The sequence below is a fragment of the Tympanuchus pallidicinctus genome, unplaced genomic scaffold (assembly GCF_026119805.1).
Source record: "Tympanuchus pallidicinctus isolate F22 unplaced genomic scaffold, pur_lepc_1.0 scaffold16, whole genome shotgun sequence".
NCBI classification, from domain to species: domain Eukaryota; kingdom Metazoa; phylum Chordata; class Aves; order Galliformes; family Phasianidae; genus Tympanuchus; species Tympanuchus pallidicinctus.
In genome coordinates, this window is record NW_026294679.1 from 31,164,762 (window position 1) to 31,182,033 (window position 17,272).

General features: G+C 38.0%; 1 protein-coding gene across 1 annotated transcript; it reads left to right on the forward strand.

Moving 5' to 3' along the window:
- The first annotated feature begins 396 nt into the window (after positions 1–396).
- On the forward strand, positions 397–16,339 carry LOC128077945 (rap1 GTPase-GDP dissociation stimulator 1-like). Its single transcript, XM_052677651.1, has 10 exons — positions 397–517; positions 2,412–2,540; positions 3,522–3,647; positions 4,459–4,602; positions 8,541–8,675; positions 10,139–10,264; positions 12,546–12,685; positions 13,590–13,716; positions 14,667–14,795; positions 16,206–16,339. The coding sequence occupies exons 1-10, from the start codon at positions 397–399 to the stop codon at positions 16,337–16,339; spliced, it is 1,311 nt and encodes a 436-aa protein (XP_052533611.1).
- The last annotated feature ends 933 nt before the right edge of the window (positions 16,340–17,272 follow it).

A 17,272-nucleotide genomic window follows, 5' to 3' on the forward strand; every position in this document is an offset into this window, starting at 1 on the left:
GTTAAACCAAAACCTTGGATCCAAAGATACACTCTCATAACTCTAGGAAACCAAGCAAAGCCTAAGTAGTTCCAAATCTATAGCAAGTGTTGTAAACACTGTTATTGTTACAGAGCAGAGGACCTTCCGCCTAATCCAAGAGAGTGGGATCTTCCTATCTTTGGCAAAAATCCTGAAAAGCAATCCACGATGTGCAGTAAAAGCAGCCCAGGTGCTTTCAGAGATAGCTAAGAATGGTAGGTTGTATTTTAGCACATACAACGTTACTACAGGGCACGTTATAGCATGTTAGCTGTGTTTTTTCCACATTTTAATGCTCACCAGTTACTGGTCTTGCAATTGCAATTGTTCTATTGGCAAAGACTACAGTGCCTCTCCTTTAACAATGCAGATGAAATGAAGAAACTGTGTATTGAAGCAGATTTGGTTCTGACCTTGATACCTTTTCTGGAAAGCACAGACCAAGACATGTTGCTTCATGCTGGGAGGGCTATTGGTCGCATCTGTTATGATAATCGTAAGTATCTATTTCAGAGAACCCTATTTTTGCTATCTGCAAGAAATTTTTTTGAATGACAAGCTACACTTTGAGACCTGAGCATGCAATGTTCTTCAACCTTCTATTATACAGTTCACACAGCTCATATATTGCCAGGCTGAATGCACTCCAAACAACTCAAACTCTAAGTTTCCCCATATATTTTGATTGTGTGGTAATACATATTTGTCAGACCAGAGACTGAATGCTCCTGATCTTCAAAGAGTAGCAGAGCTTCATATGAATCTTAATTAGCTGCGTAGAAGTGCCTTGAAGCCAAATCCTGAAGGTCATTGACTTCATCCAACACAGTAAGTGTTTAGAAGGCAAAGCATTTCTTTAAAAGTGTGTCAGAAGAAAAAAAAAAAAAAAGAAACACACTAAAAAGAACTAATAATGACATAACTGCTTCTTCATTAAAGAACATTCTTTGAATACAGAAAACATCTGTGATGTAAAGGCTTCCATACAGTCAGAATACCAGCTATCCTGCTGACCTACAAATTGATACTATTTTCACTTAATTGCCCCAATAGATTTCTCTAGATTTTTTTCTTTCATCTTTAATTCCTACCCTGATCAAAATACTTAGTGCTTAGTGGAGCTAATACGGAGATTCTCAACCAGTACGTATTATCAGTTTCTCTCCATGTAATTTCCCTTATCTTTCTAGTGGGGAACCACGCAGCTTTATCTAGAAAACCATGACTATGCCTTCTGTCCTACTGCTATGAAATACAAGCACATACATATGCATATACGTATCTGGTACAGACTCTACTACCCTCCTGAAAATTAGTCCAGTGATTCCCTGATTATAAGTTGTACAATAGCACTCAGCTGCTTTTCCTGGTGCTGGTCGTACATGCTGCCAACTGAAGTGCAGTCTAGGTCTCAGCAAGACACTTTCATGACAGCAATGTTATTGCAACATTAAGCAACAATCCCTGATCAGCTTTGTATTTCTGTTCATGCCATTCTCAAAAGTAAAGACTAGTTTTTCATTCTAACTAAAACTACATAAAACTACATAATTACATAACTACATAACTAAAACTACAAAACCACTAAACTGTTTTCTCAATAGTTCTGCAAAGCAGAAACAACTGTTATTAGCATATAAGAACTAGGAACAAATTAATTTCAATCCACTGTACTTCACTGACTTCCCTCGAGCTACACTGATCTGCATTGGTCTGAGGACCTTTCTCAGCCTATGAAAACACAGAAGATGGATAGAACTCAAGCATTTCCTGACTCTCAAGATTCAGAGCAATTAAAACTGGAAAAAAAAAATACTGAAGAGGATTATTCTCCTAGAATACTTTAATGTAACCTTTTTCTTCCTCAAAAAATAATTGTTACTAACAAAGAGCAGGTATGTCCCTGCCCCTCAGGATGAAGGAAGCCAATGGATAATACAGCACAGGTTGCTACTCCCTGAAAGAAATAAGCCAATGTATGTTCCTCTCTCCATTTTAGGACAGTTACCAAGAGACACGTTGCTATCTAGTCCATCAGAACTTATACTAGAAGCTGTCGTACAAATCATTACAAATCAGTATTTGTCGTACAAATACTCATTCAACTGCCTTAATCTGTTTTTTTTGTTGGTTTTTTTTTTGGCTTTTTTTTTTTTTTTTTTTAACTACTCAGGCCCAAGTAAAACCAGGAGGCCTAGCAGAACTGTCCTGAATCAGCATTTTTCACATACACATACCAGTCTGAACTCACGATATCAAAGCTGCATGAAATCTAGCACTGCAAGAATGAACTGGATTATCTTGCTACAGAGCAACTCAGTTGGATCCTCTTTACTTCATTAATTGGTCTCTAGTTAACCACCCTTAACTTCTGTACTTGCTATTACCAGGTGATCTTCAGGAAGAGCTGGTAAAGGTAGGAGTCATCCCATCACTGGTCCGAATATTGACTGATCACGCAGAGAGTGAACCACTTGTCCACGTTGACCTATTGGCCTTATGCAATCTTGCAGACCTTGGTAAGTAAATGCCTTCATATCTTGCAGGAAAATGCCATCTTCACACCTCTCCCTTTATGTGCAGAATGCCCACACATCTGGAAGGGTTTTTGTTTTGCTGGGCATTTTGTTTTCTTTTTTTTTTTTTTTTTGTTATCCCCTACTGGTACATAATCAGGAATTGGTCACAACATCCATGTTAGTAAAGTAGCTACTCTGTCCTGGAGTATCAGCAACTGCTGGATCATCTCAAAATAATATTTTTTTGCTCCATAAAGAAGTATAGATAGCATAACTTTACCTACTGTAAATTGACATCGTTTCAACTATTCATATACGGAATATGAAATTCTAAAAATTACTACTTTTTAATAATTAGTGTATAAAAACCTTAATGAAACAGCTTAGCTTTGAATTGACACAATTTTCAAGAAAAAGGCATCTACATCAACTTAATCTGTGCTACCTTACACAAAGTAGTGATGGAAGAGGAAGACCAAACAGAAGTAACCTCACCTTCTACATGGTCTGACTCTACAGTTTAAACTGTTGCTTCCTACCTACAGTGGGAGATGCAAAGAACAGGGTTCACACGTATCTCGCATAAGTTCAAGATCTTAGCAAGATTAAAGCCATTTAACCTAATCAAAGAAGAAAATACACTGCTAAAGCAAACTGGCATGTGTCAAGAGCCAATTTGATAAATGAAATATCATACTATAGATGGATGTATAAGGGTAAGCAGAGCTACAGTTAGGGTTAATTTTACAGCTATTATAAAACATAGCTACAGAAAGTAAACAAAAACAGCATTAAGTAAAAGAAAGTGTAAAGAAGTGATAACAGAGTTTTGCACTCTCCATGCTGTCCGAAGTGACATAATCTACAAATAAAACCTTTCAAAACCCATTTAACTTCTATCATTTCTGATTACATGAAGACAATTTTAACATTTTATCGAACATAGAAAAATTTCTAATGCTGGCTTTTTCACATGTACAGATACAGCTAAGGAAGCTCTGAGCAAGACAAAGGTTGCTGAACAGCTGGTGAAACAACTGAGAAGAGCAGAGAACCATGAGAGGTTAGAAATCATCTTTGAAGTCCTCCAAGCGCTTGCAGAAAATGGTAAGGCTTGGAAGGAGGAGAGAAAATTATACTGGTGCTTAGCTTTAGATCTGAGCTTGCTATGGGATCCTACTAGTGGAAATCAGTAACCCCTTCAGTGGAAATAAACCACAAGATCAAAACTTGGAAGTTAAGATAATAAAAAGGAAGGTGAGAGTAGTCATTTCCACTCTATTTCAGTAAAGTACGAACTGAGGGAGAACATGACTTTGCAACTGAAAAACAGACTAAATTTTTTTCACTGACAAACTTTAACGCAGTCTGATAGTGATAGGACAAGGAGGAACAGTTTTCAACTAAAAGAGAGAAGATTTAGATTAGATATTAGGAGATTGTCCACTCAAAGTTGGTGAGGCACTGGAACAGAAAAGCTGTGGGTGTCCCATCCCTGGAGGCGTTCAAGGCCTGGTTGGATGGGACGCTGGGCAGCCTTAACAGATGGCAACCAGCCCACAGCAAGAGGTTGGAACTTGGTGGGCTTTTAAGACCCTTCCACCCCCAAATATTCAGTGATTCTATGATGGTAAGCATTCAAAGGTATCTAGATACCTGATGAAGATTTTAAAATTGAAAACTCTTAACTGGCAATACAGCAAACTTTAAGGATCAGCTCTGAAGCTTTGCTCATTCAGCCTGTGGTATCATCCTGGCACCAAGACGTCTGTTAAAAACAAAACAAAAAACAATCAACAAAAAAGAGCACATCTGGAAGAGAGACTAGCTTAAAGTAAAGGACTTTGCTTCCTTGCTTCAGACACTTCACAAATAACCCAATGACCCAACTCTTAGTGTGCTTTTCTGATGCCTGCAGATGCTCTGAAAGTTCAGCTGGTGGAGGCAGGTGTGCAAGAGGTCCTATCCGACATCCTGCTGAGGCTCCAGGGCAGTTCACAAGCTGAAGACACATGCGTTGTGAAGGCCACATCCGATCTCATCGTCTCTCTGCTTCTTGGAGGTAAAACAAACCAACAACCCACACATTCCAGATACAAAGAACATCACAAAATCCCATTGGAATAGGAGTTGCCATTTGCTCATTGTCTTCCATTTCCTTGACAGACACATCTGCAACCTGTTTCATAACCCAATGGATTACTCAGACATCATCCTTTCCTTATTTATAGCAGTTGTATGCTCACGTTCCCATGTTTCCGTTCAAGTGTCACCTATATGCTGGCTCAAGCCATCTAATGTTACTATGACTGCCTCTTGGCAGAAGATAATACCTCTGTGCAGGTAGAATTTCAGGCCATTGCAGCTGTACCCAAGGCTGGTCAGTCCACATACAGCTTCTAACACTTCACTTTCAAAACTGGCCTAACAGATTGCTTTGAATTTAAAGCCAGTTGTCAGATTAAAACATTTACATGGCCTCGAGCCATTTATTTCTTTCTCATTTACTGCTTCAAGCCCATGTATATACTTCAAATATTCGGATTAACCAATAAACTTAAAAATTTATTTGTAATATAGATTGTGTATCTGTGAAGCAGAAAAAAAACATCATTCCAGACCATACACATAGCTGACCTAGAGTTTTCTCTAAGTCTTTAAGTTGATTTGAGACACACTGCAAAAAGTCTGAAGACTTCTAATGGCACCTAAGTTTAGGTGTCCCTGTTATCCCTATTGTCATTTTAGGCAAATGAAAAAATAAGTTTCAAGAACTGCATGCTTACACTGCACCCCACTCCCAAATCCCAAAGGAAACATCAGTCAAAGGTTTTAAAGGTTGTTGTCATTGTTAATAATTGAAGTTGTCATCGATTCAGATTTTCCCCTGGATCCCTCCAAAGACAGATGGAATAACTCACTGTGTGGCTATCTACAAACAGACATAAGATGTACTTGACATTCTCCATTTATTATGCCTCAGATAAGTACATGCTAAATTTTGTCTAAGGGATGTGGCATTCTCTCCCAGAATGCTGGAACCTGCCTCATATCCAAACATGCAGAGTCAGGAGGATCGGTTATTGTCAGCTTTACAAAAATAATGGTAAGGTTGATTGTTCTCTACCCATCATACCTAAAAAGCCACTGTTTATAAGTAGAGGGAAAAGCAACACTATTAGATTTCATTTGCTGCACGTCTCTTAATAACTTGCTTTTCTGCAGGCTGGAGACTTGAATACTTTTAAGTAACAAAAACTAATGTTGAAATAATCTAAGGAACAATGGTCAAAAATAGGGTGATCAGGGATGCAAGCATTCATACTTTGTTTTACCTAAAACCCATATTAATAGAGATGAGACTCTGGAACAGTTTCATAGCAAATTCATTTGTTCAAAATACACAGACAAAAAAGCTCAAGTTAAGTCATTTTTATCTTTCATGCTTTCCTATTTTAGAGATCTTTGAGCTTTAATACGATGCAGAGAGAAACAGAGAAACTCTTATGAAGAGATTCCTGGGAAGCTTTACTGTGCTGAATCAGTCAGAGGAAAACCTACATTTTCTGTCCATGCCTCTGCCACTGACAGCTGTTGTACTGGGATCAAACTGGGTTCAAACAAAAAAGAGCTTTTTCAACACTGCTCGACTTTCTCCATTAATTTAATTATCAGAAAGGACTCCCTCAGATCTCTCTGAATGGTCAGCAATATAGTAAGCTTTAGAAAAAAAGCTGTGACTACCATATGTGTTTCTCCCTACCTCTCCCCTACATCCTCCTTATACTTCCTTTATTCGTGGTCTCTGACTTAGCTCTTAATCAGCCATTGTGTGTCACTGACTATGAAGCCCTCTGTGCCTTTCAAGTCACTATCTTCCATTTACTCAGCTGAATGGCTTGCTTTGTCACTCCCTCTTCCTCCTCCATCTCTCCCACAACCCCATTAGATATTTCTTGGGGAAAAATTGAATAATCCTTTTCACATCCCAGTTTGTGCCACTGCTGTATGCATAGCTTTAATCTATGAAAAGAAATCCCATGGAAACCCCATGTCAGCATCAACTGACTTCTAAAGCAGTGAAAAATTGCACCTTTTGCAGCTATCGAGATGGTTGTTCCTAGCAACTTAACTATGAGCCACTAAATTCTGCTACTAGCCAAGCAAAAATCCATAAGAGAGGGAACCAATTTGGAACTCTGGAACAATCAAAGCAAGGCAGTCGCTACTGGGTTCCACTACCTGTACTCTACAACAAGAGGAAAAAGATGCTTAGCCATTCTTTGGTTTGAAAGGTTGGGGGTGTAGAAAAATTAAGTTCAGTGAAGATTAGCCTGTATGGAGGTTAAGGCATTTTTTGCCCGTAGAATTCTGTCAGACTAAAACAGTCTATTTTCTGATAACTTATTCCTTAATAGAGCTAGGCAACTTTCCTCTTATACTCTAATGTCCAAAGATTAGGGCCAGGCAAGAGAACATGTTTTTACTTGTGGTTCTTCAATCATCCTCTTTACAGAATGCAGACATGAAACTGTAATTAAAAAAATTTTGCACGAATGAAATTTGAAGTACTTCTCTGACTAACAGTTTACTCATGAAAATATCTACTCACACTCAAATACTTTTACATTCTTATTGTACACACAAAAACTTAGGAAGAAAAACATGCAACCAACTGAAATGCAACAGCAGAAAAAACACTAAAAGAGCAGTGCTATTGGTTCAAAAGGGAACATTCAAAAGGGAATAGTTTCTACTGCTTTGGAGTAGAAATAGCATTCAGACCAGCACAAGCCTTAAAAACTACTACATATGGCCATTTAAGCAGCATACACAAGAAACTAGAAATTGGTATATTTTAGGCATGCAGCTAGCAGAATCAACTAAACCTACTTTTGGTCAAATATGTACTAAGACTGTATTAGCTAAATAAGTAATTCATTATCCCACGTGAGGATGTGATCCTCCTGAGTAGCACTGACAATTTTTTGCCATCTTTTATCAACAAGTATTCATACAGTAAGAACACAGCAATGAAATAACGTTGACTGGTGTCAAGAAGATGCTTTGCTTGCAATGTGATTAACTAAACAGAATAATCAAATACAGAAAAATATTTGCCAAACGGCATCTTCAAAACACTTCATTCAGGAAAGATGTGGAGGGTAGCAGTTTCCTTCAACTCTTTAAGAGAACTCAATCACATTTCCTATCAAAGGGAGCTAAAGAACTTCTGATAATGAAAGAGTTGTCATCCCTGCAGAGTGTTCTCAAAGAAAGGGAGACAATACAGACAGACAGATACTCAAAAAGAATCGTGGAGCACATACTGCCCCAAATCATTGTTCTTTGGAAAGCACAAATCCACTCTTTCTCCAGGTTTGAACACATACAAACTCTCTAAATCTAGAGTTTTTTCTAGTTTCATGAGTGCAACAAAGACTTATTTCACAAAGTGCGTTTCTCAGAACAGGTAAGAAAAAAAATCTAACAATCTTACTATATAAAAAGAGGAGTCATTGTACAAAACAAGTAATCAGACTAACAACTGCTGGATAAGGTAGATAGTATCACAGTAGTCTCTTAAACAAGTAGAATAGCAAAATTGGAGTATTAAAGCTATCCTGCAGAGAAATGTGAAACACCACTAGAATTCCATCACATATATACAAGGGAAATTAAAGCAGTACTGGAGAAAGAAATTTATTGGTAAAGATATGGCTTTTAATCTGACAGTGAATGGCTCTAGAAAGAGTTGTCAAGCCATGTCTTACTCAAGGATGCATCTCAGCATCAGTTCACAGGCAGCTTATGTTCACTTTTCTCTCTAAAGATTTGAAGCTTCTAAAAACTACTGCCAAAAGCTTCCATCTCAATCTTTTCAAAACGTTATAAGAGACCAGGCAAAGACTCTCTGAATTCTCAATTCATATTACTTAAATTTTACCAGCGATTCTCATCTCACCTCCCCCACCTGCTTGGTTTCTCCTATTTCCTTAGATGGCAACTGTGTACGAATGGTACAGGTGGGAGTCATACATCAGCTTCTGGATCTTTTGGAAAAACACGTGGAGAGTGAAGACATCTCTGTTCAACATGCAGCACTCAGTGCACTTCGAAACCTTGCTGTCCCAGGTACAGTTTGAACACGACAGATTTACTGTGATTTTTTGTAAAGCTGGGTCATTTAATGGAGATCTGTGCAGTTATGTCCATGTCACCAATTCCAGTCCTCCGTATTCTGGAGGACAACTGAGTTTTTTCCACCCTACAGAAGCATATTATGTAACCCATCTGGACTTACCAGATATACAAGGGACCTAAATATAATACAGCCTGATCTCGTTGTCAGCTGCTGAAGTGATTTCACATTAAAAGCACACAGAGGTTAAAGACAAAAACACGTAACACTTATAACTTCACCCCATGTTTTGTACTATAAGCTATCTCACCACACTCGGTAGACATTATAAATTCGTTCTTCTATAAAGCCCATATCTCCTGGAAATGTTGCGTGTGTAAGAGTTTTAAAACTCCACTCTCACGATCTTTAATAAATGTACCAGAAAACTCTGTTACCTCTAATCTCTAAACTACAGCTTCCATGTGAAAGTTCAACTCAGACCAAGAAGATTTTACTACAGACCTAACAGAACAGCACCCCACACCACAGTCCTCACACTGCTGCAGAGCACTTCAAATAAGAACAAGGCACCAACATTATTTTCTGAAAATTAAAGCATAGACTTATTACGTCAACTAGCCAGCATGCTTAGTTGAGTAAACATTTCTATATATAGTCACTGCTTTGAATAAACAAGAGCCCCACAACATACTACTTGCTAGTTGGCTTCTATTGCTTCCGTTTGTATTGAGATATACCTTTGTTTCTTCCCAGTCAGGAAGATTTCTGTGGCACATCTTACTCCTTTCACTGTCGCCTACATATCCTGCAAGGCACATGTAAGATTGGAGGAAAATTGCTCTGGAGGAAGCAGCTTAGGTAGCACAGTTAAGCAGCATTAGGACTCTTTCCAGACAAGCTTCTGATTATTACCAGGGATTACTACACTAACAAGGAGCAAAGGCAAGATTTGAGAGAGGAAAGCAAAGAAACAAAGGCATGAACAACAGAGGACCAGCGAGCTCAAATAAAAGAAACACCATATGCAACCAGTACGGTTATGCAAGTCATTTCTGCCACTCAGCTCAGTTAAGATAAGCAAGAACAGAAAAAGCCTTGATCAAGCAAGTGGGCAAGTGAATAGAAATCTTTTACAAGATATACAAAGAGAAACAAGAGTGTTGTGTTTATCCTGTTTTTTACTGTGTTCTGGGGAGGCTTGAGATCAAAAGACCCAGAAGTCTTCTAACAGCAATTTCTTGAAAGCTTTTAGCTCAAAACACAGACCTAAATAGTTGGTCTGTCCTGACCTTATCTCCAACTTTTCTACTAAGTTGGACATTTCTGCTAAAAGCATAATGGAACACTGGATTCAGAACAATGATTATATTAAGTCATAATTATAATTTCAGATGTTTGTGTAATGGCTTAACTTCCCATTAATTCCTTTCTATTCACCAATTCCATTCTCTAGTTGTTAACAAGGTTCAAATGCTGGAGGAAGGCGTGGCAGAACGGATTCAGGCACTTCTACGGTCAGAGATGCCTCCTGCGCAGTTTAAACTTCTTGGAACACTACGAATGTTAGCAGATGGCCAAGGTAGGGAATTGCTGATGTTTACTGATGTCAACTACAAATTCTTCTCCTTCCTGTGTCCCATAGGGCACGTACAGGGAGAGGACAGGCTAAGCATCCCGCTAACCTAATTCCACTCCCTCTGGCGAGGTTCCCACAGAGACCATTGCTCAGGGCTGCAAAAGCCTTCCCACATCACTCTCAGTCAACCTCAATAGATGAGGAACACACCAAATAAACAACCTGTAGTAGTCAGTGAGAAATGCCAAAGGCCTAAAGGAAAATGTTTTCTACAGAAAATACATCAACAAAGCATGAGTACGATGGAAAGGATTTGTAATGCCAGATAGCTAAAAAATAAACAAACAGAAGAATTAAACAATACAAAGGAGTTGAGGTTTATGAAAAATGAGTTGCTACCACCAGTCCAGTAACCTAGTCTCTCTCTATATATATTTTCACAGGTTAGTTTTGGTAAGGCTCAAATGTTGAAATTAAGGGATTATCTGCTTGCACTTCACATCATTTTGCTTTACACTGAGATGAGCATGCAAAGGCAACAGACTTCAATGAATGCTTCTCAACAATCTAGCTATATGCAAAGTGCACAATTAAGGCACAAAACCTCACAATTATGTTAACATTATGACAACATCCTAACTTTTAAATGTATTGAGTTTCTTAGCAGAACATATACATAAAAACAAGTTGCTGCAGCTTTTTATAATAATGGTACGACAGTGGTCTGAAGTCACCAGAGCAGCTGCTCTGGAACACTGATCAATTTAGTTATCAAGGTAAGATCTAGCACTCATTAGTTTGCACTGATTCCAATGCTTTTAGAAACCTGCTTCCATTTAAATTTCAACACAGCAAGATATACAGGAGTTCAACCTCTTAGGTTTTGAAGCAAGTCAGTGAAATGTCATTTCTCTGAAGTTATATCTTGACTGTGAGAGGGGAGACTATTGATTTTTTTTTTAATTGAGTCACAAGAATAGTGCAGATCTACAATATTAAATACTGTATTACTTATTATTACTGTTTTTAACTTAGTGTTGTTTGCAAGCCCTAATAAGAAACTAAAATTTGGCACAAAGCTTCTGAATATGAAACAGAACCAATATAATAATGTTGAGTAGAAAAAAAAGATATAGAAGATTATTCAATGTTTACCCATTTACATCTATGAGCACACACTTCTCCCACCTTTAATTACTTTCTATTTTGTTTACCAAAGAGCTAACATTGCCCTTAATTAACTCAGTCTGAGACTCTTATGAATACGCATCTACTAGCAAGTCCACACTAAATTAGTTAATTGCCTTATCTAGGGCAAATTAATTACTGACAATCACTGGGCATGCTGAGGCTTATAAAATAGACTAGAAAAGGCAGGTTTCTCTCCAACTATAGAAAACCACACTGAAACATGTCAGCTTTGTCACACTAAAAAGAACACAGCAATAATCTTTGCTTTAGAGCTGCAAAAGAATTTGTGCACCTCGCTACATGGTCAAAGGACATGCAGCTCAAATTCAAGGTCAGTAATATGCACAATTTATTGAAGCTTGGCATTTTGTAAGCCAAGAGGTCCTTCTGTTCCTGTTAATATTGACTAATTGGTTTTTGTCTCAAAGATCTATCACTGGTAGACATCAGGAAATCCCTGACAAACTGGGTCAAGACCCCTTCTTTGAACAAACCTCTTACACCAGTTTCATTTGCCACCCTCTTACCTTTGTCAGCTTTCTCAGCTAAACTGGATTACCATGATCTCCTCAGACTAACATGTAACATCTGACCTAGAAATAAAGCCTTTTCATTACTGGAGTTTATCATACAACATGCCACTCAAAACAAACACATGGGGAATGGGGAAAAGCTCAGAATGACCAGCATGAAGTCAAATATAAAATTCCTCAATCACAAGCAATAAAATCAAGACTCTTAAATTTCAGCTAAAATCTATTACCACAATGTATTCTTGAAAATAGAACACAATCAAAGCGAGCATCAGTCCTGTGACTAGTATGTGCATTCGAATTGTTCATTTTAAGCCTTCAGCAGCCTATGAAAAGTTTAGCTTTACAAGAACAGCTTGATTTATGTTTTTACCTCCAAGATGTGTCCTGAAACAACTGACATTCCGCAGGCAAAGATACCCAAGATCATTCAAGCCCAATGCTTTATTTACAGCTTAGACCACAAGATGGAGCTCAGTATCCTTTGCTAATTTTACATTCATATTTCTGGGACAAAGACTGAGATTGTAAATGTCTGCTGCTGATGTTTTTCTCTTCAGCTGACGCGGCTGAAATTTTGGGCCAAGACCCCATGCTGCTGAACAGACTGGTGCAGTGGTGCGATGTCAGTGACGACACCGACGTTTGTGGAGAAGCAAATCGGCTCCTAGCATCAATCTTGCGTCACAACAGATCCCAAGTATGAGAGCATATGTTTTAAACCCGTCCTCCTTAAATTTTTTTTAAAGCTTGTCCATATAAGCTAGGGGTAAAACGTTAAATGGTGTGTACAATTATATAACTTAAAAACATATATAGATACATTTTGTTAAAAGTATCTCTAGTCAGCATCAGTAGCAACTGGAGAGACAGAAGCAAAAAATGCAATTCACTGCACAGATAGAAATCACAAAAACAAGCAACATGGTAATGACTGTCACTTGTTAACTTTTACCCTGCTCAAATTAAGGCTTGACCAATGTTAAGTGACGCCTTTCTATTTCCATAAATAAATAAGTTTCAAATACTTATTTTAAATGATAAATATAAGCCAGCTGTATCCTGCACATCTTTCACAAGCTCCAAACAGCTTGCTTGTCTGTCTGTTGAAAACGATGAATCCAGTGTGAGCTGTACCTGCTAGCGAATTAGAACAAGCTTCTCTTTCTTGTAAATCATGGTATTATGTACAGACATCCAACTATGCTTTACTCTGAAGCTGTGGAATAAAAAGTAGAGACTATCTGCATAGGCTTTGAGTGTAAAACTAAACCACTGCTAGTCTGAAGGCTTGAAAGAAAAACTGTAATAGATTCAAGCTGAAACTCTTAGAGACCATGCAAAGGTATCTATGCACACATCCTCTCTACATACTTCTGTGTACCAACATTTCAAGTAAATTAGAACAGCCTTAAGCACACGTGCATGACTTGTTCCAAAGACTTCTCCAGTCCTACGATACATTGATTTTCATACCATCAGCTCATACTGCAGCAGGCCAATCATTTCCATCTATCTGGAGACTGAAGAATGCAATCTCTTCCCTTTCCATTCTACTCACAGCTCTCATTTCCATCTATGTCCTTTCATCTTTTGTCTAACAGGAAGTGGTCAAAGCAGTGCAGGAAGCACAAGGAGTGAAGCACCTGGTTTCCATGACCATGAGCAAACACGAAGCCATGCAGAACGAGGCTCTGAACGCCCTGGCAATAGCATCTGCTATTGATTTAGGTATTATTCTCCTGAAAGTATTAAACTGTGCAGAATCCTCATATTATTAAGCAACAGCCAAGCTGCAAATTCTACTTGTAAGTAAAAGCACGACTGTCTAGATAGAACTCCTCAGACGAAGGAGGTTATCCACCTAGAAAATGACAGAAAGAACAGAATTCAGGAATTGTTTAGATGTTGGATGTTTGGGGTTTTTTTGTCTGTTTTTTGTTTAAGGTAAATAGTCAAATAATCAGGTTGTGTGGACAGGCACAATTTATTCAGTATCATGCCATGTTAAAAACCCTACAAAAAAAAAATATAGAAAGCGATGAAAAAAGGTGTAAATGCAGACACAGGGGCTGGTTATGAACTTGAATGATCACTGAAATCTATAAAAGGATGAAAGTTTTCACAAGACAGTTATCTGAATGTAGGAGTACAGGAAAAGCACCGACAAAAAGGCTCTGCCTAATCTGAAAATGAAAAATTACAAAACTATAAATGCTGTAACTATTAGCAAGTTGAATTTTAAGAGATTGTACAGTAACTGCATGATTGATCATATTTGAAAAATTGGGCTCAGTTTATGACAACAAAAACAACCACCACAAACCTACATATATGAGAAGAAACTGAAGGCCAACTAAATTTAGAATTTTCTATACCAACAAGGAAAGCAAGACAGCCCATCTTAATGCGTAGTGTATCGCCAAGTATCTCAGACTCAATTTAATATCTAATGTTGTCTTATAGCATCTGTAGGATAACGTCTTCCAGAATGATGCCAGAGGAAAAAAATTCTACCGATCAGACGCTAATTCCCCATTACTGAGAATGTCCTCAAGACATGTTTGTTTATGTAACTGCTTTTAAACAAAACCAGTTAGAGATCTTATTTTTATGAAAATGCTAGCATCTTCACATTCTATCATCTTTTCAGCTGAGGTGTCTGATTGCTTATTTTTCAGAAACCCTTGAAGAATCTTTCAAGGAATCGCAGCTAGTACAAAGCTTACACAAACTTCTACAAGATGATAATACGAGTGCCGAGGTGAAATATAATTCAATGAGTCTTCTGTGCAGTCTTCTTAATTCAGGTAACTTCATTTTAAGTACTCTTGTGATGCAAAGATGGATGTTTGTGATTGAAGTATTTGCTGTTTCTGAAACGTACCGTCCTTGTGATACTGCAATCAGTGAACAGTAAAGGATAAAGAGGCTCAGTCTTCATTGATCTCTAAAAATCTCACTCGTGGTTTTATTTCATGATAAATTGATTAAGCTATTAGTTAAGCTAAAAAAAAATAAGAAAAGCTTTATTCCACTGTTTGTGGCAGAATCAATTCCTGAATAAGCAAAACCAGAGCCTTAGAATAAATTCATCATGCACCAATCTGGCATCTAGCAGTCTCAGGCCCTGCCTATACCATAACATTTTGGTCTTCAAAGAATGATGGAGTCTGCACATCACTTCCACAGTTCAACATACCTTTATTCTGTCAACACTGCAGGCAAACCAGAGGCTGAAATAAAACAGCACCTTTATATCAGCACTCAGTTGAATGTATAGGAAGTTTCAGTAAAACAAATGAAGGATATGATTTCAGTTTCTCTCTATCTCTGGTCAGGGAAGACTGAAAAAGCTTCCAAGCAAGAAGAGACTGATCCTGGAAGCATGGTGTCAGCTTAAAACAATCATTCTGAAATCAGGAGTCTAAAAATCTCATGCCACAATTCACTATGTCTTTATGCATAAATTATGGAAACTGAAAGCAATTGCTGTGCTTTGCCAAAGATCTGCCACAAGATGAGCTGCTTCTGAAGTCCTGGCATTGCCCTGTATTTGGCAGACAAGCTGGATTTTGCAATGCACGCATATTTCCCTGTAGTGAATTGGCTCAGGGCTAAGTACCCACATCTTTCAGTGTGACTATGCATCATTCACACAAAAGATCTGAACTGAAAAGATGTATTTCATTAACATTCTGTAGACTTATCTGTAACAGTAAGAATCGAGTCTTACCAATATAGATAGGCTAGCAAAGTACAGAGGCAAAAAAAAAAAAAAACCAAAAACACTGAAGTGAAGCTTGTACTATATTTTCAAAATACTTTTCTGCTGTTTAACCAGGCTTTGAAAGAGAGAAACTGAAGTGAAACTCTTAAAAATAAGAATAAATACTTTCAAATGGTTACAAAATACCCATTGAGAGGAACATATTTAATAAGAAAAATCTGCTTCCTCTGAAGGTGGTCAAACAACTTCCTAGCAAGGTGGCTGATGGCCCGTGCCTGTGTCCAACAGACATTTTGACAATGCGCCCTAAGTCATAGCATACCTTAACCTTTGGACTCAATCACTTTTTAATGTCCCTTCCAAGTGAACAATTCTATGCTAAAGCAGCTCATTTTAAAAAGCAAATACTCCAAACACGTATATTGCAAAAGTTGTTGGGAATGGCTGTGCCATGGCACATCACTAAGTTAGCATTTACTCTCCCATTCAGGCCATCTGAGACAAGAAATAGAAGACAACAAGATTAAAGAAACACTCGAACAGCTCTGCAGTCACAGCAGTGCAGATGTGGTCAAGGAAGCTCTTTTAACATTGCAGATTTTGAAAGGAGAGTCACCCTACTAGCCCCCCCTTCTTCTACAGAGCAGTCCTGAGCAGTTCCCTCTACAGAGCAATGCTATTACTGAAGCAAATGTGATAAAATGCCAGCTCTGCCAATGCCACTTTACATTTGTCATCCTGCTGCACTGATGCTGTTAAAGACCAGGTACAACCCCTGCTTTTCAAACTGTACATAAAATGATTTGACCTACAGATATCTTTATTACTGCTGTTCTTCACTGAGCTACCAACACATGCAGTAGGAATAAATTCTGTCAATGTTTACAAACACTCTTGCTTATGTGAGAACCAACAGGCAATTACCACCTTTGCAATTTAAGTTGCATCATATTCTGAAATCAGAGTAACAATTTTTACATTAAGTGTTTCAAAACCATGGTGATTTGAAAATTATTATAAAAATCTAAAGCTTGGATCATGCAACCCAAAACAATTAAAATTTAGTTTAGATGTGAGCCACTGATTAAACAAAGCAATGGGCTGATCAGTACCAATTCAGCTCCTGCACGTTATGAATGTAACCGTGTACCCTGTTGTTAACTGGAAATCTCACAACCATCCACAAAGCTGTACCTTCAAACCAACTCCCTCTCCTCTTCCTCCTTTTAATTTCTGCTTTAGAAGTCATCTGAGTTTTTACCTACTAATATAACAACCTGTACTGCTAAGCACATGAGGACAACGTCATCCTGTGTTCAGAGATACAACCAATATAATCTGGAATTATACGCAGTCCAGACAGTATTGGACAAGACACAAATTAAAGCCAGTCAGTTGTGGGCATGGGTGAAGATTTGAAGATGACTGGCATTTCAGAAAGGTATCTCCACTAAGATATTCTCCAATAAGAAAGGGAACTTCATAAAACCACTCCAGACAATTCACTTGATAGCATTAAGACAGAATATAGCAGGATTATTACAAGTTTTTTTTTTT